Source organism: Daphnia magna, linkage group LG2 (genome assembly GCF_020631705.1).
Source record: "Daphnia magna isolate NIES linkage group LG2, ASM2063170v1.1, whole genome shotgun sequence".
Lineage (NCBI taxonomy): Eukaryota > Metazoa > Arthropoda > Branchiopoda > Diplostraca > Daphniidae > Daphnia > Daphnia magna.
The window spans coordinates 8,288,387-8,313,228 of record NC_059183.1 but is presented as its reverse complement, the minus strand read 5'-3'; the positions used below and the strand labels follow the sequence as shown (position 1 = coordinate 8,313,228).

The window sequence follows — 24,842 nt, the reverse complement described above, 5'->3', positions numbered from 1 at the left end:
CCCACCCCTTCCCACCAAAAAAAAAAGAAAAGAAGAAGAAGAAGAACGACGACAAGAGTCATCCTGCTGTTAATACTACGCTCGGGTCATATGGCAACCTTCGAAACAGGTGAACGACTCATTTCCGCTCACTCTTTCTTTCTCATCCTCTTTGAAGTAAAACTTACAAAAATAAAAAATTAGAGAGAGAGAGAGCGGGTGATCACACGCTGTCTCGCACCAAAAGTTCAACCGCAGCTACCGGATAAAGAAATATACAAGGAGAGAGTTTTTGGTTGTTGTGCGTATAAATTTGGAAAACAAAAGAAACAAAAGAAGTTGCCCTTTTTTTTCTTTCTTATTTCATGTTACGCCCCGTTCCACACACTATCTCTCAACCACCACCCCAAGTCCAAGGCTTTTTTATTTTTTTAACTCTAAGACGGGCAACATCACGCAACGACCCCGTTGCTAGGGGGTCACGCGGGACTTGCTTTCGTGGAAGACGGGCCAAGGTTACATTATACATCTATACGTAACACTATACTAGAACTGCACACCTATAAAAAAAAACGAGAAAGAAAGGCAGGAAAGACGACATTACACACGATGACCCCCCTATATAACCAACTCTTCCATCTTTGATTACGATTTTCCGCGGGATTTTTTGTTTTGAAGAGGCCAAAGAAGAGAATCGATTGTTTTATGGAACACAAGAATCTGAAATAGAACGTGGTCGATATTGTCAAACAACGGACGTACGTGCGTATAGACAAATCCAATCTGAAAAGATAATTAAGAGATACCCACCCACCCCCCTTTTTTTTCAACACCCATCACCCCCAAGGTGATTTGAATCTCCCTTTTCGTGTAGAAAGAAAGACAAGTTGAAAGGTGAGCCCTGAAAAAGTGGGGGTGACGAGAGAGAGAGATGGGAATCTACACGATTTTTTCCCACACGAAAGTGACTTCCGTCATTCCTTTTCTTCTGAAAAAAACAAGAAAAAGAAGAAGAAGAAGAAGAAAAAAATGAAAACTCCACAAAATTGGTTAGAGAAAAAGAATCAATATCGATCGCGAGGGCGAATATAGAGGGCGAATCGGATCCGCCCTACAGCTGCAGGAAGTCTATACACGTTCACGCTTTTCCTTGCCCGTATGATTACCCAACGGACATTGAAAAATAATAATAATAAAAAAAAAAAGAGAAACAACAAACAGATCTGCTGGTGCCAACATATTACGTGGATTCTCTCTCCACTGTGTGACATTGATATCGTTCATAGACCAAAACATTCGAAGCGAAGGGGGCCAGGTTGTGCAATCCTCTGTGGATGACCAACCACCTTTGGGGGTGGTGGAGAGCTCACTCTCTAGCATCTCTATTACGTACCCCAAAAAAGAAATGTTTGTGTGTGTTGTTGTTTGTTTTTTTTTTTTCTGGAATATACGAGAAGGGTTTTTAGCATTACACATTTGATATAACTAAGACTTTTTTTGTTGTTGTTGTTGGCTGGAGTGTCTTGGATCAAGAAAGCGGAGAAGGTCCCAGTTCTATTTTCTATTTATTTTGCCGCATCGAGTGCTTAACAAATGGACGCTAAGGGAAAGCGAAAGTCATTGGCTAATACTTTGTGTGTTTGATTATTTGATAAGGAGAAAGAAAATGAAGAAGAAGAACAAATGAGGAAAAGATGCGGGTTTTTTATTCTTTGACTTTTTCTGTCCGTTTGAAAAGAAAAAAATCCGACACCAAGAGGACGCTAGTGTTAATGCCCATCCGGCAAGGGATGGTCATTTGACACGGCAATACGGGTCCTATCTGTCTGTCTTTCTTTTTATTGCTTCATCCTTAAAAAAAAAGAGAGACACGTACAAAAAGAAACGAATGCTCATACAAGTAAAAGGCAATAATGGTTCAACTTGGAGCTGATAACCAGCTCATGCTGGGCGTTTTGTCAAGTCGCAAACGAAACCAGATTCAACCACTATTATTGATGTTTAACCCTTTTTTTTGTTATTTCTGTTTTAGAATTATCAAATTGTTTTTTTGTTTTGTTTTTTTCTAAAGCAGGAAAAAAAAAAGAATCAAATCGAACATTTAGGAAAAAAAGAGGAGGAAACGGCAATCAAATGTGAAAAAAAAAATAATAAAATAAAATTGCTTAAAGCCCTCCGGTCAATTCATTATAAATTTCTTTTTATTATTTTTTATTACCGACCAGAGGAAGCCCAAGCAGATAAGAGACAAGAGGTAAGCCGGAGCGGAAGTCTTGCTCCGCTCATTAGAAGCTATTTAACTGCCCGTTTATAAATATATTTATTTTCATTTTATTTCCCTTATTTTTTCTTTGAAAAAAAAAAGGGAAACATTCCAACAAACACACACACACAAACAAAACTAAGGGAAAAAGAAAAATGATTTCACCATTTTAATTTATAATCTTACGAGACGGTCGTCATGCCTTGTGACAAGAAAAGGGAAATAAAATATATAACGATATTCATCTCCTTCTTTCTTCCCTCCCTTTTTTCCTTTTCTTCCCTGAGATTCCAGTCGACTTGCTTTATTGTCCAGGAGTTTAAAAAAAAAACCCAAACGGAGTAGCTTTTTTAACCCTTTTTATTTTTATTTTCTTTCTTTACTTATCAAATCTACCGATAAAAAATAAAAATAAAATGTTCTTTTTTCCGGTAGTGGAACACACGTTGCCGCCACATTCCAGTCGAAAATCCATCGACGGCTGGGAAAAAGGACCGCAAAGTGCACACGCAGACAAACAAAAACCCAACAAAAAATGAACGAAAAATGGCTGTCGAAATGTTAAAAATGTACTTCGGAATAGTGTGGTATTTTAGCAATTCTAAAATTATTAGAGAGAAAATAAAAAAATATGTGTTGATCCCCATACATTTTTCGTGTGTGTGTGTTCCAGTAGTTGTCAATCGACAACAATTTTTCTTTTTCTGCTGGAATATCCCCCCCCTTTTTTTTTCTAAACAGATAAAAACATTCCATCGTGTGGAGTGCCTCCGGTTTGAACAAGAATCTTCATCCGGACCCAACCCAAACCCAACTGGATTTCCAATTTCAAACAAAAATCATCTCTTTTCTTTCTTTCTTTCTCCTTAGTTAAACAAACCAGAACGATAGTGGGAGTTTGAAAATTCCAATCCAAAGTTACGATATAATAGCCACATAGTCTAAATGTATGTCGGTGTGTGTTTGTCCTGCCGTTTTTTCAACGATCCGCGCAATCGCTCGAGAAAAATTAAAATAACAATAAAACAAAAGCAAAAAAAAAAAAAACGAGGTAAGAGATGCGACAATAAAAATATAAAAATGTGTCGTCCATGACGACGATCAACACGTAGAGGATCCGACACGACTAAAGACATTTTCCCTTCGCCACTCACGCTAAACCCCTGCTAAACAACAGGCCGTTTAGTGCTGCGATCTCCCCTCGTAAGCAGGGACGCTAGCGTGGGAAACTCAAAGGTTTCGAGTAAGAAACTAAGGGGGAAGAAAAGAAAAAAAAAAACCAGTCGGTGCCGAATTCAGCCGGACCGTTGGTGGTGTCGTGTGTACAGACGGACACGGGAAAGTTCAAGTTATAAAGACACAAGGGAAAAAAAAAAGAAACAGCACTCCAACTATCCAGGTGTGTGTTGAAAAATGAAAGAGTTTCGTTTGTTAATTGGATTTAGAAATTTAAAAAAATAATAATACAAAAATTCCCCTATTTTTATCAGACCGCGCTGTGTGAGTGTGTGTTGCCGGGCGATACGAGTTTGGTTGGGTATTGATTTAACGATTGACGGCGAGTCGTGCAATTGTCGTCTGCTTTCGTTCCATTTCCGCCGGAAAAAAAACAAACAAACAACAACAAAAAAAAACTGTTTGTGTATCGCTCAGGTGTACGTGGGCTGTCAGTGCGTGTTAAGACGCCGGCAGTTTGTTGCTGTTTGGCGTGTCAACGCTATTTAAAACATTCCCACTTTATCCCACAGACAAACACAAATCGCCATGTTTTTATGATTGTTTTTTTTTTCTGTTTTATTTGGCTTCACCCACATTTTGAAAAGAAAAAATAAAAAACCTTGTCGAAATAAACTGTCTGTCTCTAAATTGACATCAACAAATCATCAAGGCTGTCTATCAAATTTGATCAAACACGCAACGGAGCAACAACAACAAAAAAAAAGGGAAAATTGATTAAGTTTATCCGCAACTTTGAAAAACAGATTGGAGGGCTGATGTGATGGACGTGAACAAACTCGAAATGTCTTGTACGTTTACAAAGAGCAAAATGAAAAGGGGGAAATGTTGTCTCTTCATTTGGTAAACAAATCACGAAAGGCCGATTCGGTAAATCCCGTCCGTGTGTTGAGGACGTTCATTTTGCCGTGCGACAGTGCGACACGCTATACGTATTACGTTAACGTACGCTAGAAATCGGTGGACAAAGTGTTTCTAGCGTGCACTGCATGCACTTGTCGTGTTTCGGCGATTCTTACGAATAAGTCGACCAAATTGAAACGAAATCCCGCTTTCCAATTGAGCGCGTGTGACTGACGAATGACTTTCGCTCAAAGAGTCGCAATATCAAATTAGCGCATTTAGTTCAGTTTGTAAAAAGGCGCGCATTTCAAGAGATAATTCAATTCGAGTTTTTTTTTTTTTCCTTTCCTAATATTTAACTCCATCATTTTATTTTTTAAAGAAGGCCGGCGAAATGTCGAAGGAAACGACAACATCAAAAAATCGGGAAAGGCTGTCCGCGTCTATAAAAAAAAGGGGGGTGGAAATTCACGGCCGGCTAATAAAAAAATAACACGGCACCATCGAACGATACAAACACGCAACAAAAAAGAAGAAAAAGAAAATAGAAAATGGCCGAAAGGGAATGGATATAGGTCTCCTGTCTCTCTCGCTCTTTTCGACCGTAAAGGACATGACTATACAAACAGAAAGCATCCGCACTGCGGAGACGTATTACGCGCGTTTGAATAAAAAGAGAGAGAGAGAGTCACACACACACACACAACCCGATCTTTTTTCTTCTTCTTCTTCGTAGACGTGATATTTATTTAAAGGTCGACTAGAGCGAGAAGAGGGGGGGAGGGAGCAAAAGCCACACACACACACACACACACGCAGAACACATTTTTTTTGTTTCTTTCTTGGTGGGATTTTCAGAGAAAGAGATCGGTAGGAAATGATTATGTCACAAATGGTGGTTACAGTCGCTTGGGTAGTGGTATCCCAAAGTTATTCCCCCCATGTCTGGGTATTTTTTTTTTCCTTTAAAAAAAAAACAAACAAAAATCTGACTGATACATTTTACAGATAAAATTTTTTTCTGTGTAAATGTTCCGGGTTTTTCCTTTTATCTTCGTTTCGTGAGTTTTTATTTTATTTATTTATTTTTTGTTCCATCGATCTCTTTGGAGGTTGTTGGGTCCGCTACTGGATAATATTAGAAGAAGATGGTCAAGCGGCGGTGCTATTAAAAGAAATAAACCCCCCCACGAAAAAGGGCTAAACAAAAAGACAAGAGAAAATGACAACCCCCCCCACACACACAACGGTTTCGACTCTTTCTCTTGTGGGGTAACGGCCATTTTGAAATCGAAAAATAGCAAAGAAAGAATCACGGCGGGGGATATTACAGTTGTTTAATGTTTTTAAGTTTGAAGAAAAAAAGAAAAACGCGGTTTGAAGAGATGCGGGAGGTATAGTGGGACACATCTAAAAAAAGAAAGAGAGGAATGGGCCCAGCCCTTTTTTCTTGCACACACACACAAACAGACGACATCTTTGTCGCTATGGGGAAAAAATAAAAAATAAAATAAAATTCGAGGGTATTATCATTTTTCTATACGAACGGCGTGATTTCCCCCCTCCCTCCTATTCTTTTTTTATTTTATTTTTTTACTGACGATCCCGCATGGAAAAGAAATCAAGAATCGATTGTTGTACGCACCACTCTAAGAGAAAATGTGCTTTGAAGTCCCCCCCCCCCCTATCCGACCCTCCCTTCCCCCCCAAAAAAATGCGATTTTAAAATCCATCCAAAAGAGTTGCCATCAAATTGAAGCTTGCGTAACATTCTTTGATAAGGGCTTAGGTAATGATCGATAAATGACACTAATCTAGTCATTTCATTTCGATCGTGAAAGAGAGGGGATTTGTTTGGAACCTTTTTTTTGGGGGAGGTCCTTGTTGTGTACATCAAAAGACCTGTCGCTACGAAGTCGTTGGCGTAATGAAAGAAAGCGCATAACAGGAAAAGGGAATTTAGAAAAAAAAAAAGGGAGCGGCAACCCAAAACAGAAAAGAATCCAAGACTCTGGGAATCTCACGTTGTTCAGTAAAGCCGACATCCTTGCGATAATTACATAACAATTTGACGAACGAAACAAGAAGAAGAATAAAAAAAAAGAAGGGCGCGCGGTGCAATAGAATAAATAGAAGGAAAATGGTGTTAAAAAGAAATCGGTAGTTGTAGTGGAAACACACTGTACACACACAAACTTCCGGCTGTTGTGTGGTCTCCCTTCTATAATATTTATATTTTTAAGAAATAAAAATGCCTTGTAGGTTGGTTTTGTTTTTCTTTTTTAGAGGAAACCATCAAGAAGAAGAAGACAACAAAACATGGGGGTAAAGTGGATTTCCTAATTCTTTTCTCTTTTATCGAATGTTTGTGTTTTTAAACAGAGAGAGACACGGAAACAAAAAACAAGAGCCATTCGTTGGAAAATCGAAAACAATGGTGAGAAATTATCTCTCGTTTTTTTTTAAAATATTTTCTTATATTGATGGCATCCATATTTCTGCATTGAGTGCTGCGTGTAAACGTAAAAAAAAAAGAAAAAAAGGATCGAAAAATCGACGAATGTTACAAGTTGAAAATTGAACGAAATTTATATCATTCCGAGAAGTGAAGCTTTGACAAGAGGCCATTATTGTAATCCGGTACCGACATGGACTCGCATCAAAAATAAAAATTTAAAAAAATAAAGATAGCGGTCGCAAATACATAAGAAAACGTTCAACCCAAACAACAAAAACAAAACAAAAATGTTTGATTTCCATTTATGAATGGTGTTGTTTGGTGGTTGATACAAGCGGGCCAGGCGTCAACAACCTCATCTGTACGCAGATTGGGGAAAAAGGAAAAGGGCCAGCGATACAAATCAAGTTTTTTCCCATCTTCCATAGACGCCCCATTTCCAATGCAATCCGATTGATAGCGATGGTGGTCGAATACGATTTTCTGCGGGTCTCTCTACGCAAGCCACTTTTACGACTGACGCAACATCCCCCTTCCCCTTACAAAGGCAAGCCATTCAACAATAAGATGAAAGAACCAAGCAAAACAAAAATGACTAGCCATAATAGTTGATATCCATCGCGTTTGATATCCCATTTATATATTTTTTTTATATAAAGCGCACAACACGTCATCGCAACAAAAAAAAAATCGGGTTTTGATTGTAATTTTTTTTTTTACGAATAAAGAAATCGAATAAAAGCGGATTTTTCCAGGGGGGCGCCGGACGTCCCCCCCTCTTCCCGTCTAGGTGATGATAGAAGCCCCATTTCCTGCTTCCGCCGGTTCAAACTTAACCGTGCCCCGATTGCGCGCATTCGTAATTAAAAAGGGATGTTGTTTTAAAGCAGTTCGTTATCACACGCTGTTACAAAACAGTTAACAACACCATTACAAAAAACGTACCGACCCCACTTGATGATTTTTTTTTAGTTATTCCCCTTCCCGTTGGTCAAACGACTTTTGTGTGTGTGTGTGTGTGTGGAATCCCATTATTTAATCCCAAATTAATATTTAATCCAATCCATTACGAACGGCTCACAGTTTTAATCTTTCTTTCAACCCATTAGGCAACGAGCAAAGCACACACACAAAAATCGGGGAAACCCAAAACATGTTGGCATTCCTGAAGAACCAATTAGGACGAGCTACTTCCGCACTCATTCTGCACATTCCGGTTCGTTTCCTTCCAAAATGATAATTATTTAATACAAAAAAGAGTTGCAACAAAAGCAGGTGAAGCCAGTCGCCCTCTTCCACCGTCAAGTCTTTCGGCTTCAACAAGCAAAACAACATTTACAACTAAGAAAGTCCGTCAGCTCCAGACTTTCCACCTGACTTGATTTGATGACCGTAAAAACAAGAAGAATTGTATGTGGGGGGAAGGACGAAGAGAAAGGCACGCGCGCGCGTTGCACGAACGTGCCGACTCCCGCAACGACTTCTTGTTTCCACCCAGTTCGTCCTTCTCTTTTCATTTCATCTTTGCGGTTTTCTTTTTTGGATTCGACTCGATGATCTCGGACATCCATTTTTTTTTGTTCTCTTCGTCCTGGTCCTCGGCCCAAGTTGAGCGTGAAACCGCACGCACGCAACCGCTAGTAGCAGAGAATGTACAGCACATCAAGTGCGGAAAGGGGAATCGAAACGATCCAGATATACACACTGTGTTTCTAGACTCTGTCTATATAAAACACAGTAGCTACTTCATTGCAAGTGAGGCGGTGTTGGCGCGTGCTGCTTTTATTTGGCCTTTATGTCTTCGAACCTACCACCACTACGCAAACTATCGTGGCAGATAGATAAAAAAGAGAAAAAGAAAAAGAAAAATAGGAAGAACGGCGGGGGGAGTAGCAGAAACGAGGACGAACGCATTGCACGAACGGGAGGATCAGGACCCCCGCTATCGGTGGATGAGAAAACGGGTATTTGAGCGTCGTGTAATTTGCTCTGTCTCTACATCTCGATTGAGGTTGGCCTCGATCTCGAGACGCAGCAGATAACTAAGTAAAAAAAAGGAAAAGGCATGAAACGCGAAAACTGTCTGTAATTCACGCAGGCTATCCCGTTGAAATTGTCGTACTACGGGAATATGTGTGACGTTCGTTTCCTGGCCAAAGCATTTAGTTCTTGAATAGCGGGAAAGAGAGAAATACTTTTTTTTTTCTTTCTCTTTTTACAGACTGATCTTTGTGACGAAGAAGCAAAAAATAAAAAAATAAAATAAAAAAAAGGGATAGAATTGATATAGAGGCTTTTCTTTGCCTACCCCACCCAACCCAATTTGAATTCTACAACCTCATTCCGTTGGTTGTTGGCAGCCAATAAAAACGTCTGCGGGATTGTTTGTCACGATGCCAGCAAGATTGGAAGGCAGTAAGCAAAAGAAGCGAGAGAAGAAAGTATTGCGGAGAAAAGATTGAGTCAAGTTGTGGACTCTTCTATCCCCCACCCCCACCCCTTCGACTATATACTTGTCGGGATTCGAATGGACCGCCCTTTTTGGATCGATGATGTCGCCATTTTTTCTTTTTTTTTTTTCGGGGGTGGGGGAGGGAGGAGAAATTGTGAACGCGGAGAGAAGACGATCTTTTGATCGATCGTTTCTTGTTTATGATTTCCCTTTGGTCGGCTTCATCTTTCTTCGTCCAAAAATAACGTTTTGATTTTATTTTCTGTTGTATGGAAAAAAATAATAAAAACAATTTGATCGTCCCCCCCCCCCACCCTCCCGCAAAAAGAAAATGGATAGACGAGGTGAAGAAAGGTTTCACTCGTCGGCCGTCATCATTAACATCACATTTTTTAAAAAAGAAACGGGATCATTCCTCTTCATCGCTTGAAAACGATCAATCATTTCTACGGGGTAATTTACGAAAAAAAAAAAAATGGCTGCTTTCCATAAGTGTTTTAATGAAGAAAAGAGGAAAACGATATCAAAGTTAGTTGGCGTTCGCGAGCGGCGTTTGCGTCTTAGAACGGAAAGTCCGACTCCCGCAACGATTTTCCCTTTAGAAGCCCCTGCGCGTTCAAGAAGAACTGACTCACCCATTGGCTAATACAAAGAACGGGATCTTAAACGAACGACCGCAGTCAATACACCCTGTGCAGGTGAAAAAAGAAAACATTTTCAATCCCACCCCACTTTGTGAAGTGCTTCCATTTAAAAGTAAAATAAACAAAGCCAAAAATTTTGAAATTTTTGGGGGAAAAAAAATGCAATGCTCGTCGTTCATTGACAGAAGGGGCGTGAATCGGCAGATGGTAATAAGAAACCTCGCCGTTTTTTTTATTTTTTATTCGAAACGCCCGACCGGATAGGAATCAAAAGATTCAAAATTACAAAAAAAAAAAAAATGCGTCACGTACACAAGATTTTTTTTTTTTTTTGCAAGTGAAACGGTGTTCAATGGAATCGGCAACAGTCAAGGAATCCAAAGGAAAAGGCTGAAAAAAAAAATCGGAGCGGGGAATAGAATTTGTCCGCGTGATTGCGTCTCTTCTTCTTTCGCCTTCACGCTTCACGAGAAGATATTCACACGTTGCCGCTTTTTTTTTTTGCTTCTTTGCTTTCTAGTCATTTGAGTTCCAATAAGAAAAGACGACCATTACAGGTACCGTTTCATTTAAAAAAATAGAAAAAAAAAAAAATTCCGGACAATGTAAAGAAGTAACGGGGACGAATGCGATCCTCCTCTTCTCGAATTTCTTTTCTTCGGGAAAATAGAACAGCTCCACACACACACACAAAATAATAATGACGAAAAATGATTCAACTGATTAAATCATCTTCTTCAATGATTCAAAGAATTTGATTTTTTTTTTTTCTTTTTCAAATGGCCGATTTTTTAAAATTTACTTGTGGCCATTTTCTCGGCGGGTGGCGGAAGCCCGTTCAATGCACTTTTCTACTAATTCTGTTTACGTTAAAACAAAATGGCGGGACCAACGTCCCTAACTGGTGCTGTTTTAATGGCCCTACCTCAAAACGTAGAGGAAGTTGTTTCCCGGTTCCCTCAAGAAATGGATTTTCTTTCGTGAAGAGTTTGTTTCAATTCCGAACACTTGTAGGAACAACAAATTGAAATAAAGTCAAACAAAAACACCAACAAAAAAAAAATGGGCGTTTAATTTACTTTTTGTTTTTAGGGCAGGGATTTTGTTTCCTGGAATTTTTCAAACCGGCCTGTTATTTCTAAACACTCAATCCCCCCTGATTGATAGGAAAAAATAAAATAAAATACAAGAAAAAATGATAAGAGGAAAAAGGGGGCCATGCACACGGCACTGATTGAATTACAACCAGAAAAGTCATCGGCTTTTGTTCTCTGTGTGTTATATACGCCTTCGATTCACGACTAGAGTTTTTACATGGGGGCCTTACACTCCCACGAAGGTGGACGTCATCGACGCCGTCATCACAATCTCGGAAAGAAAATCGTGAGTTAAAAGATGATAATAACCAAAAAAGCAATTCCCGTTTTGTTCTTTCGATTCGTGTTTTCTGGAGGCTGACCCATTTCGAAGTCAAGCAAAACAATAGAACGCGGACGTGATTTGTTGTTGCATGCAAAGCACTTGAAATTATTTTTCATAGAAAAAACAAAAAAAAACAAAAGAAAAATATTCGTGAAAAAAAAACAATCACGAAAGAGATGACAATCTTAAACGATATCGTCACTGTACAATACAGAAATTTCCTTTCAACTCACGGATAGCTATCTATAGAAAACGTGTTCCCAATATGACGGCGAACCCCCCCTCCCCTTTGGTTTCATGATGTCATACAAACTTTCGATCAAAGTCAAATTATAAGCCACCCACACCTTCAATGGGAATTTATTTTTTAAAAAACATATACGTCCGAAAACGCCAACAGATGGCGTTCACTTCGACAAAATTTTTACGACCCACACCCCCCGCACTAATGTCTTACCCCCTTTGGCCTTTTTTTTCTTTTCTTTTCTTTTTTTTTGTTTGTCTTTAACAACTTCAACTACTTGTCCACATCCGGTGCGTGAATCAAAAGGATGAGGGGAGGGAAGACATTAGGTGGGTAAGCAAGAATGGCACAGTAGCGCATAAATATTAGATATCCAACAGGATGCCATTGAGCTGATGGGACACCTAATCCACGTCGAGTTTTGAAATTCAACCACGTGGCAGATCTCGATACAAAACGCAGCATAAAAATCAAAGACAATAAAAAATAAAGCGTAGACTTACATGATGTGGATAACAAGGTGATCAACAGCAGGCAAACCGACAGGTGGAGCATTTTCGTCGACTGCCAATCCATGATGATTGAACTGATCACGTGCAGATGGGGGGGGGGAGAGAAAAGTTTTAGTTCCACTCGATTGTAGCACGCACAAGTGAGTGTATGGGGTATGAAGAAGAAATAAAGGATAATCCGGCTCACAGTTTTAATCCAGTTTCACGGGATGATGGTAGCCAATCACAGACTCTGTTGGTCAGAGTCATTCACGAGAGACACACGGGTACACACACCGATGGCTCATCAAAGTCGAAAAGAAACAAACATCAATCCTTTTTTGGTTTTTTTTTTGTATAGTTATTTCTCTCCTGGGAGGTCTGAAAACGTTTTTAACAGTCAAATCGTATGCTAATCAGTATAGAGTATATCTGCTTTTTCTCTCTTTTTGGCTGCGACTGATGATCGACGCAGGCCCTGGGCTGACACCCAGGAACACCACCAAACTCTCTATAACACAGACACTCACACATAGACATAAACCATAGAATGTATTCGGTTGGGAAAAGAAGCACAGGTGCAACTGAAATCCACGCGGGTCGAGCAAAAAAAAAAAAATGGTGTCCGATGCAGGTGGCGGGAGCAGAAAACCAAAGTCACACTTTCATTGGAAAACAATTGCTAATTGGGCTAGCAAAACAAAAATAGCTTTGTATGATGTTTGAAATTAGTTTCGGAAAAAAAATGTTTTGGGAAAAACAAAAACGATGTTGCGATGTGAAAAAGCGAAAATTTCACAGTAACGTCGGACACGACCTCCTTCTCTCGCAGACTGGCTCGCACTGACGCAGCACGCACCGGCCTCTCAATGTTCTCACCCTATGCTCAACTTGGCCGCCAGAGGCTCTGCTGTTTGCCTTCCTGCCATGGCCCTTTTTCTTTGCCCGCCAAATTCATCTTTTCCCTTTCAAACAGGAAGAAATATATTAAAAAAAAAAAAAGCCCGGAGGAATAACTCCGCCTTCTAGCGCACGCTCAGCCGTCCTCATTTGAAAAATAAAAAAATAAAATAAAATAAAATAAACTTTTCTTATTGAATGAATGGAAAGACCATCATCATCGTCAACTCGCCTTGGGCACAACGTGTAAACGTCTTTTGCGTGAAAAAGAGTGTATCCGTACTACACTGTACAAGAGATGAAGGGGAAAGCTTTTTGATGGCACCGATTAATCCGAATCAATACACCAATCAACACCTTTTCTTACCCTGAAACCACAGACAAGACAAGAACTGCAGCCATTTTTTTTTCATTTCTTCCTCATGTTTTCTTAAGTTTTAAACGAATAAAAAAACGAGACTTTCTCGGGACAAAAAAAAAGTTGTAATGCAAATGATTTGGGACGCATATTTTAAGTATATTTAACTAGATTATACAGACACGAGTTCATCAAGTTTTCCCTTCAAATTTTGTAAAACACATTTGCATAAGTTTGCGCATTTTGCCCCCCGTGCAACGCACGTCAATAACTTCATCGTTATAGACGCAGACTGCCGGATATGGCCCTTGAGGGAGGGGGTAACCGGAGGGATTGTACAGTATATGTGTATTTGTACATGTTAAGAAAATTGAACTCGTGTAATGCAATTCTCCTGGAGGAAAATCCAATCACGGAGAAACGACGGCCAGAAACAGACGACAACGTTTCATTAGACTATGCCCCTCAGGGCTCAAGAAAAAATCTTTTTTATTTTTTAATTTTTATTTATTTATTTATTTTTTTTTTCTTTTCTTTTCTTTTTTGTTTGTTTGTTTGGAAAGAAAAGTATGAAATGATCTACTTGATCATTTCGGTTGTAGGCGAAATTTGCAGTTCTTATACAGGCTATACACAAGTGATGATGGAATCTTTGCGTGTTGTTTGTGTTTGTATTCCCGAGAAAAATGTACCGGTAGACGCAAATGTTGGTGGAACGAGTCCGCCTCCACCACAGGCGCAAGAAGTTCCCGAAAAAAAAAACGCATCTGTGCTGCACAGATCAAGTTTATTTTTAAAGAAAAAGTTTCACGATTGCTCTTTTCTAATATTCTTTTTCGTGTTTCTTTCATCCCGCCATCAAATTGGAATATTATACATTCACAATCGGGGCTATATAGAAAGAAAAAAAAGGGAAAATAAAGGGCCAGGTAAGATGGGATATTCAAAAATCTCTTGTTGTTGGAGGCTCACACGAGCGTTCGGGACTTGTGTGGGTTTCGTAAATCATTCAAGTCGCTGGGGTTGCATCCCGACTTGTTTTGCATATCAACAACAACGTGAAAGAAACAAAACAACACAACTGTTGACAGTCGGGACCGAAGAAAACAAAAGCATCTTTTTATCAATATATACAAACACACACACGTTTGGTTGACTCGCCCTAAACGTTTATGCATATATACACACACAGTGGAATGTTGGTGAAAAAAAAAAAAAAAGTAGGACATTTTATTTCTTTTGGGAGGGGGGGAGGTTTCCGCATCCAGGCAAAATGTCGTGATTTTTTTTTTTGAACGTTCACGAATTATTTATTTATTTTTTTTGGTTGGGTGGAGGAACTCTACCAATTATGGTTGCTCTAGCTGACATCACGAACGCTATAGCTGTATACACCGTATCCATACGTAATCGCTTTGGGTTAACCTTATGTAAAGTGTTTGTTTCGTCGACTCGAATGGATGAGAGAGGGGGGAAGCAAAATTCCAGGCCGTCAGAGGGGATGGTGAGTAGGTCACGGTCCGTTAAGTTTGTTTGGGTACATATCCTCTTCTTATGAAGACTGCGGGACTGTGCGGGACCTACATTTCTGCCTTCACGAAAAGTTCGTTTTTAAAACGAAGGAGGAGTTGTCCCGATGAGGAAGAAGGATGCGTGGGTGGCGCTGCATGGATTTATTAATAATTATACGACAACAAGACAAAAAAATGGGTCAATTTCGCCTCCCCCTTTCTCGGCATTCGAGAAGAACAGACACACACACAAAAAAGCGCGGAATTTAAAAGCGGTATTTATTTCTAATTCTCTTTTAAAATGGTAAATGACTTCATACCTTTAAAAAAAGGAGGTGGAGGCTTGGCATCAGCGGTGTCGTAAAAAGACAACAACAACAACAACAAAGTTACGGAACAGAATCCTATCCGAGTGATCATTCATTCTCTTCTTTTTTTTTTACGATTACGAGTCAATAGGGATGACGAACGTTAGCTACGACGATATTCTTTTTCACGTGTGCGAAAAAATAAGCGAGAGCGCGCAAAGGTGCGGCCATAACGGAGTTGCCTTTTTCAAGATTATTATTATATATTTTTTTTTTCGTGCCGGTATCTGTGAAAATAGCGGGATTTTTTTTCGTGTTAGTTTTTTATTCTGGGGCTCGTCAAAGTCATTAGCATATCAAAGCATTTTTTGCTTTTCCCGACTTTTTTTTTTCTTCTCATTTTCGGAGCATAGTTCACTCTATTAAGAAAAGATGTTAAGGGTTTCTGTTTAAACATAATTGACTATAAACGAACTTGGAAGGCTATAGACAGATCCGATTTCAGTTTTGGAAAATTTTGCAGTTCTAATTATTCACCGTTTGAAGCGTAATAAATAATATGGGAAGGCTCCAAATAGAAACTATATATATGAATGGGGATGAATAGCTATCTGACATCGCACACGCGATGTGTAAGCAATAAGATTTCTCTCTTGAATCTTGTTTTGGCTATAGAGACGCAAACCACCCGTACTTGTTTATGCCACACACGTCGCGCTGGTGACAAGTATTTTTTCATATATATAGAATATATGCTGGAAATGGGAAAAACCAGAAACGCAATGAAATCACAAAAAATGTATGTAACATTCCAATTTGGTTAATAATTTTATTTCCAGTTGTATATCAAATACAATGTGCCACTCCTCGACAAACCTTCAATCAATCTTTTTTTTTTCTTTTAATGATTATGCACCGGGATAACAAACTTGCAAAAAAAAAAAAAAAACATTTGATTTTGCATAGATATGGATGATGGCGGTTGAACCTCTAAATGTCGTCGTATCCATGAAAAGATGAATGTTTCGTGGGTTGAACAACAAATATAAAGACCGTGAGCCATACTGACATCACGACCGATTTTCATCTGTCTCTCAGCATCCCCAAACTCGTATGCAAATTTGGTTTTTGTCCTGAAGGCACCCTCACGAAAAGGATAACATTTAAATTCTTTATACTATAAACAAAAAAACAAAAAACTTATTTTTCTCTTAAACTTTTTTCAAAAATTTTAACCCGCCACTTAAGGTAAAATTCACGTTTGGCGATATACGTGCTTAGCACTATATATTATGCAACTGGACGCAGTCTAGACATTTTCCCAACTTTCAGCTGGCCATGTAATCGTGTCTGCATAATTTTATGTGCACCTTTTATAATGTTTGGTCGTTGGCGTTCGTGAAAGTTTCTCGTGCTCTCCCTGTTATAGCTAATATCAAACTTTGCAATAGACATTGAACTCGTCGTCAAATAGTTCTTTAAAATGTTGTACAATAACATATTTGAAAAAAAAAACAGAAGCCACTCCGTGCTGCCCAACTCTGAACTGCAGTTTTTCATCAGTGTATTAGAAGCCCAGTCAATAATGTGTGGTGGTGTATTTATATACGAGGTTAGTTTCTCACGTTAAATAATAACAAATGAAACCATACAGTACATCTACAAAAGAAAATATATATTGGTCCACATTCTTGCCTCTGCTTTGATCGTTTAACAAACTATATCATAGGGATATAAGGGACTTGCTGTCCACACAGCAGACGGTGGATCCAATATGCAAGTTTCCCATCAAAGCAAATGTACATCTATAAATCGATTTGACTATTGAGTTTTACAATTGTGACGAAAGTGAAAGGCGCGAAAAAAGATTTTTTGAACATTTAAAAAAGTAATAGTTTTCAACTGTTTTCTTCTTTTTTTGTTAAAGAAAGGATTGACGTTATTATACGCCCCTAGGCCAAATGACTCTTTTATTTTCATCCTTTTTCTATAAAAAAGGAGTTGAGTGATCGTTGTACACACAACTCACACGAGTAAACACCAACCCAACATCCCCAAAAAGTGGAGGAAAGATAAACGTATATATAGGCGTGTCTCTTATTGAAAAACTCCTTGCTCACGCTGTAAATATATGCAACTGGCGTGATTACAACCTTATATATACAATCTCCTGGCGGATGCATAACAACCATTTTCTAAACTTAGACGTACTTGACTCACTTTTTCTCTCTCCTTATAGATAGATAGGCGTTGTGCGCCTCTTTGGCGATGGAATGACGAGTGCAAACTACTGAGAAATTACGTGTCAACACCGTCAGTCAGTTTCATCCGACCGCATCATCCATCGGCCTTACACTATCGAAATCAAAGCTCTTGTATATTTCTTTAGATGCTTTTATAAACTTAAAAAAAATAAATAATATATTTTTTGATATATAGGGCATTGTATAGCTGCTGTGAAAACATCAATCAAGTGGGCAAAACACTCACAGCAGCCTCGGGGTTGAAAGATTGAACTTTGAACGAAAATGGCAGGAGGAAGGTGGGCCCGTTGAAAGGAATATAGAAAAATTGTTAGAGCCATTGAGGAGGCCCATTAGGTGTTGGGCTGTGCACGCCGATTCCGAGTGGCACGCGGCTCGTTCAACACGTCATTAAAGTGCGAGCATATCGCAGTGAGAGCTCTCCCAGCGACACCCATCATTCTTCGACGTGAAAGATGAATCCTCCTATTTATTTTTGTGGGGGGAGGGGGGAGAACCATCGCCCAAACAGAAAAGAAAAAAACAGAGTGATCATTATTTTATGTATGTATATACGCAGAGAGAAACTTGATCAATGGCCTCAGCGTGGAGAGGTGCCTTTTTTTTTAGAAAAAAATCTATTGAAATGTATACAGTACAGCGGGAATGTACGTCGTGACACACCGTAAATGTATAAAAATGACGTCATCCACAATCCCGCGTGCAGTCACTTTTCGCTCTATTTATTTGATAAGAACAATTTTTTTTTTGCCTCCCGTTATAATTCCGTTGGAAAAAAAAAGAGAAAGTGTCAGCGTGAATTCGTGATGCTATAGCCGCCGAAATTCTCACGTCTGTAATCGGCACATCGCACGGAATTATCTGTACATTGATGTCAAATAACCGAAAAAAAAAAAGAAAAAGAAAACGGCTGTTGGGTTTCTCGGCTGCGTGAACAATGTCGCCATATTTTTTTTTTTTGTAGTCGAACTATATCGGCGTTACATGATTTTCTAGGGCTGAGATTAGAATCCGATGCGCACCGACGCTTGTCTAGGCCGCCCTAGTTTCTTTCTTTTCTTTTCTTTTTTTTTTTCAAACAAAACGGGAAATTAAAACGAAAATATATTTACTTAAGGTCTTAAAAATTACAGTATTGATATAAAAAAAAATGATAACATACAGACGGATTAAGTAAAAAGAAGATGAATGCGGATAAAATGTAGGTTATATTCAGAGTGGGTGTGGTGGTCCGGAGCATATGGGTTTATAAACTGAATCCAAAAAATGCGAAAGATGATGACGTCAGCTATATATAATACTAGTTGCTTGTTGTTTATCATTTCCTGTATATATACATGTTCGTCTCCATTGGCGATGATCAATTTCAAAAGTGAACGAAGATGTGTAACGTCCGTGACATGTTTTCTCATTTTTTTATTCCGTCTTCATCATCGATGATAAATGTACCGACTTTTGCCTTTTCTTTTTCCCCTTTTTCGGGATTTTCAACATAATCAAATAGCCAAGAAAAAGAAAGATTTACATATTATGTTGTTGCTGTGTGTCTGCTGTGTTGCCCGGAAGAAGATACTCACAGCTGGTAAATGGGTTCGGCTTCAGGTCGATTCCGTCATAACTTTAACAAACACCAATCCCTTTTTTTTTTTTTTAATATGCTGATTTCTAAACAATGCCCGAGGCAATAACTCACAAAAATTACTTAATATCTTTTTTTTTTGTTTTTGCTCAGAAAGGGATCAAAACATTTCGTTTAAAATGCAACACGAGACAAATTGAATTAACGAAGGCCAATGGCGATATATAGTTCATTATTTAGAACATTAATCACAGGCTCTGAAAAGGTCAGCACGAGAAAGAAAATGGTAAAAGGTCATCGACAGTTTGAACTCGTTTCCCTTTTATCTTTCTCGAAACACCGGATGCAGCGTGTTATTGCTAATTATAGTAACATTTCATTTCATTGTCTAACAATCTCTCTGGGCAGTTTTAAATAATTTTTTATCTGAAATCTTTTCGATAACAAAAAAAAAAAAAAAAAAAAAAAAAACGGATATGTGTATAACTTGTTGTTGTTCTTCCCAGATCCGGAACGTGGATTTCTCTACAAGGAAAATCAAATAAAACAGGAGACCAGCTGCTTATACACGTAGCTCATTAGTAAATGTTGTATGTTGTTGGCTTACATCTTTCGGATAGCTACCGGCTAAATTATATCTATTTTGTGTTAATAGCAACAATATTACTAGTCTATTAGCTTTCCCCCCTTTTTTTTTTTTTTTTTTGCTTTCAATTGTCGGCTTTGTTTTTAAAGTGAGGGGGGGAGACTGATGTAAAAATAAAGTACACCAACCATTTTTTTTTTTATCTGTTGATGTTGAGCGGCTCATTTTCGTTTCTTGGTGCAGCCGTTTTTTTTTTTTTTTTTTTTGCCGGCACTTGACCCTATCTCTACGTCCCGCTGTTAGCTCAACCTACATAGACGTATACACACGTCAAGTTGAAAAAGAAAAAGTTTGTACCTTTTTTAAGAAAAAAAGGTCTGTTCGGTTTAAATGAACAAAATTCTGTGAGGGGGGGGGGATGGGGCATCAATTAGTCACACTTTTTGTCTCCCTCTCTCTCTTTGAAAGAAAAGATGGGGCCCGGCTATAAAACATGATTTTATTTTCAAACCCCAAAAACAAAAAACAAAAAAAAAAAAATGAGAAGGGCGAACCTTTTTCTGTTCATTAAATCCTTTAGACAACGTTAAATTACGCCGCTAAACAGACATGATTCGTGTTCAAACGAAATGGAGCAATGGAGACGATCCAAGAAACAAATGGCCGATGAAAAACGTTTTGGCAGCGAACAATGTGAAAACAGAAACTGTTCACCTGGAGACATACGGTTAACGGCTTATTTGATCGATGGTGTCAACCCCGTTGCAATATCGCCTGTGTTCGAACTATATATATAGCACCGTTAGTCGATCATTGTTCGCCTCCATCGGTTATACACAACATATGCCCGATGATGTATATATTCAATGTTGCAAAAACAATATAGCCATGCATATATATATATGGTGCGTGAACTATATAATGTTATACTTGCAGCACAACACGAGAAGAAAAGAATTGCATCACAGTCCAATGGCAAAAGAAGTATTTGGCGTGTTATTTAACTCGATATATCGATTACTGGCCATTGATTTTTAGTCCATGTTATAAATGTTCTGCTTTTCGCTGCACATCATCTTTCGCAGTTGAATATAAAGACATGTACACGCCAAATACGTTGAATTTAATGTGAGCATTGCCAAATAGTTATACAAGAAGAACATTTTCTATCTGCATAAAATGCGGATGAAATCGTGAAAGACGTAAATCATGTGTAGCCTTGGCTCTTTCTAAACGTTGTTGTATAACAACGTATTCACGCGTGTCGTGTCAAACACATTTCTAGCCCGAAATATTGCAGATGTAGGAATAAGAAAAAGAATATAAGGGGAATCGAACAACTGTTCACAAGCGTTGCCCAGCAATTTAAAGATCGAAAATATATTTGCATATTAAATATTGCTGTTGTGCAACACGAGCTACCTCGTACAACAAGCAAATGTCTCCGACTCACGATTTGTTTTCCCCTTCAGCTTTTGATATAAAGGCCTTATTGATTTGTTGGACTGTTTTATTTGATCGTGGTTTCCCGTTTGATGATTTCATCGCCAATTTGCATAAATTATTATTTTTTTTAAACCTTTTTTTTTGGGGGGGGGGGGTGAAGAGAGCGTGAGTCGTGACGTAAAGTCAGCCTAGATATAGACCAGTGGCTGCAACGATTTTATGGGTAAAAAACAAAATGTGTCTTTTAGGCAAAGCAATTGAAAGTAATCCGATGACGTGCGGTCACGCCATACATCGGCTGTTAAACCAAATTCAATCTATTACTTTAAATGTTAACATGCGACCATTTGACCACATCAACCATTGATATGGTTTACAAATCTGATTAAAGGCTGAAGATCTTAATGAACTCGACAAATGCTGTGAAGCAAGTAACTCAAACTTTTTGTCGGAGCGTTTCTTTTTATTAAAAATCCCGCGCAATCGAATGCCTGTTTTTCTTCGCCTCCTAAAAGGCCCGTCGGGTATTTCTTTTTTTTTTTTTCCTTTTATAGTTTGAACTCGACTTACTTGGCCCCACTTTCTCTGAGTTCCATTTGTCCAATCACCTTTTTATTCAAACCGCATCTAATATATACTCTCCCGCGTCTATATATACTTTCCCTTCGACGTGATTGTTTTTATATACTGTATGGCACGAGACACCTGGAGTTCAAATGTCGCGCGAAAAAAAAAGAAGTGCCTATACAGAGAAATTGCTGGCAAATGAAAGGGGTTTTTCACGCACATGTATAGAAAACTAGTGCGCAAAATGCGTATCAGCAGAGACGACATTCACCAAAGAGTTTCTCTTTTCTTTTTTTTTCAGCAATGTTTTTCCAGGATTTTCGTGATGCTAAATAATATTGAGAAACAAAAACAAAAATCACGCGATTTTATACCGCACAGAGGCGTGAGCGTAGACACAATAAGATGGGCGTGTTTTATAACGCAAATCATTTTTGAAAAGAAAAAAAATAATAATGTTTTCATTCACGTCAAAGTGACGAATCCCAATCGTGTGAATGGAACGATTGGCGTAAATGCCCTGCTTTCTTTCGGTTGTCATGGGAGGTCAGTTAACAAAAGAGAAACGTGTTGATGTGTGGGCGAAAAAATATGGCAATACATCTTTTTCAACCAATCTCTCTGATGAGATCTTCATTCTTCAAAGTTGAGGGACTATATTCACGAAACAAATAAATAATTTCCATCTATACAAGAAGATGATTGTAATATGAAGGTCAGAAAGTCTAAATAGAAGGATCGATAAATCTAAAAAAATTGAATGACGTCCTTGTTCTTCTTCTGCCTCGTTATCCATCGAAAAACGGTGAACCAGTAGACGCTGGTTAGAGCTAATATACAAGGAGCAAACAGACGAGTCACTGAACTTTTCCCGAATACAAAAGTAAGGAGAAGACGACGTGGAAAATGGAATCACGATCAATGAAAAGTGAAGTGAACATTATGGAACTGGCTCAATCCGACATCAAAGCGCGAATAAAAGAAGGCACCAAGCAAGAAAGAGAAGCTATAGATCGACTGAATTTCGAATACAAGTATATGCATGTGTAGATACAAGAAAGAAAGAAGACTTTTTGTTTACGATCACGTCTATACCCGACTCTCGGTATTGTATATGCATCTAGATTTCATAAGAAAAGATCGGCTTGTATGTTACATTCAGACACTGTATTATACATATAGTGAAGACAGCATGTTTCTTATGTGTTGGATTGATGGGTGTCGATACGTAGCGACAACGTAGCAAAGAAAAGATGAATAGAACTTGATCAAAAGTTGAGCATCATTCTCCGTTTAAATGATTGAAACACACAAGTTCCATACTTGCTTTCTTGTTTATATAGCTAATTAACAGTGAATGATATTCATATAGATAAGATACTTGACCTTTTTGGGCGTATGTATATATATTCAAATGATGAATTGACATTTAAAAAAAAAGATTAGACCAAGAAATACATTTTAAAGCAATCCTAGCAGACGGCGTGTTTTTTTTTTTCTCGGTTCGATCGTCTTTTGTATTTCGAGTGGCAGCTGCCAAGACGTATGGAAACGAACGAGTTTTTTTTTTTTTATACTCAAGAGGCAGTTGCTGAAAGGAAATATACTTGAAAATTCTCTCGTTTGCTTCTGCCGGGACTCACTCACGCAAGAGTTCGTTGATGATTTTGTCAGTTCTCGAATGGTAGAGTTTTGATGTGTCCCCGTTTTCCAGACGCCCGCGCGTGACACACTTCATGATATATATATATATCAGGAATCGATCTCAGACGAACGACAGCCAATCCACTCTTTTATTTTCTAAATTTCTTCAAGGTGGAATAAAAATAAAAAGGTCCTTTGATGGAAGACACGAAATTGAAGTAGAGCCCTCAGAGACAAAAAAGAAATATTTTTTTCCTTTTTATTTTATTTATATTCCAATCTTATATATAGAAAAGCATCAAGGTATTTCTTTAATAAAAAATAAAATGAAAGTATTCAGCACGTCGGCAGGAGATGGCCAGAAAAGAAGATCAGGGACCATCAGAAATAGATTCGATTGAAATTTGTGTCATCATTTTCGAATAAGGAAATCTCCTAGTCGGTATAACTGAATTAATTGACGAATTGAAGATCAATTCCTTTTTTATTTCTCTTGTTTAATATATCAGTTTATTTAATGGGTTGAAAATGGAAGAAAAGAACTGATGCTCTTATATACAATAAAATGAGATTGGAGATTTCTAAAAAGCATAAAAGCCTTGATTTCTTCCTTGATGATTTTTTTGTTTTATATTGTAAGGTCGTATTACATGGGAATAGGTTACACATTTTCTTTTCTCGGCACGGTTTGATAAGTGAAAATGACCCAATTCGATACGATTTTAACCCTCTTTTTTGGAGGGGTGTAGAGCTTTTGCTCGGATCCTTTTTACCTATCAACAGTAGCAGCCCCCCACCTGTTTAAAAAAAAAAGGCTTATCTTTTTTAAGTTGTCACATTTAGCGCTTCTGTTATATTATATATCGACCTTAATTTGTTTCCTTAAAGGAGTTTTATAGTCCTTTAATTTCTTGTGAGATTAACCAGAAGGGTATGGTGGTGATCTTCTTTGTAACCGAATGTATACCGTGTCCATTATTGTTACTGGCCAATACTTACGTATATCCTTGATGGTATAGCATTTCTCGCCAAATGGAGTAAGAAAAAGCGAGACGGTATTATAACCTTGAAGTAAAGCCATTTAACTGTATAGCAAGGTCTTTTATGGCTATAACATTTGACCGCAAGAAAATGCGGTTTGTAATAACCAGGCGTTTCGATGCTATGCAGTATACACATTCTTAAATTTATGATTATGCATGTATTTGTACTTTGTGGTTTGTGATCGCTTTCATGAATTTTTAAAGAAAATTGGACAATATAGAAACCAAACAGCGCAGTTTTTTTTTTTTTCTGGAAGGCCGAAATCATTTGCTCCCGTTCAAGTGAATCATCGGGGGCTATAAGGGAAGACCTTCGTGGCTCTTCCCGATCGCGAAATAATTAGATTCTTGTTAGGCAATTCATAGTGCCGCGAGAGAGTTCTCTCTTTTATTTAGAAGAGAATATGACATAAAGAAATGAAATATACATACAAACGAGACGTAAATCTATATTTATAATAATACATAAAATATAATACGACATGATTACGACACATTGGATGGGAACGATATAGAAAAGTTTGGACTTATTTCTGCTTGACATTGAGACAACGCCTTTTACTGAACTATATTAGTTTTATACTGGACAGGGCCGATAGAAGAC

General features: G+C 38.2%; 1 protein-coding gene across 1 annotated transcript in view; it reads right to left on the bottom strand.

The window, feature by feature from the left end:
* The window catches only part of LOC116915605 (nephrin), a 40,948-nt gene extending 28,081 nt beyond the window's left edge, over window positions 1-12,867 (bottom strand). The window contains 1 exon segment of the mRNA XM_045168968.1: window positions 12,045-12,867. Coding sequence (XP_045024903.1) covers window positions 12,045-12,117 — 73 coding nt within the window. The 5' untranslated portion in view covers window positions 12,118-12,867.
* Between the last annotated feature and the right edge of the window lie 11,975 nt (window positions 12,868-24,842).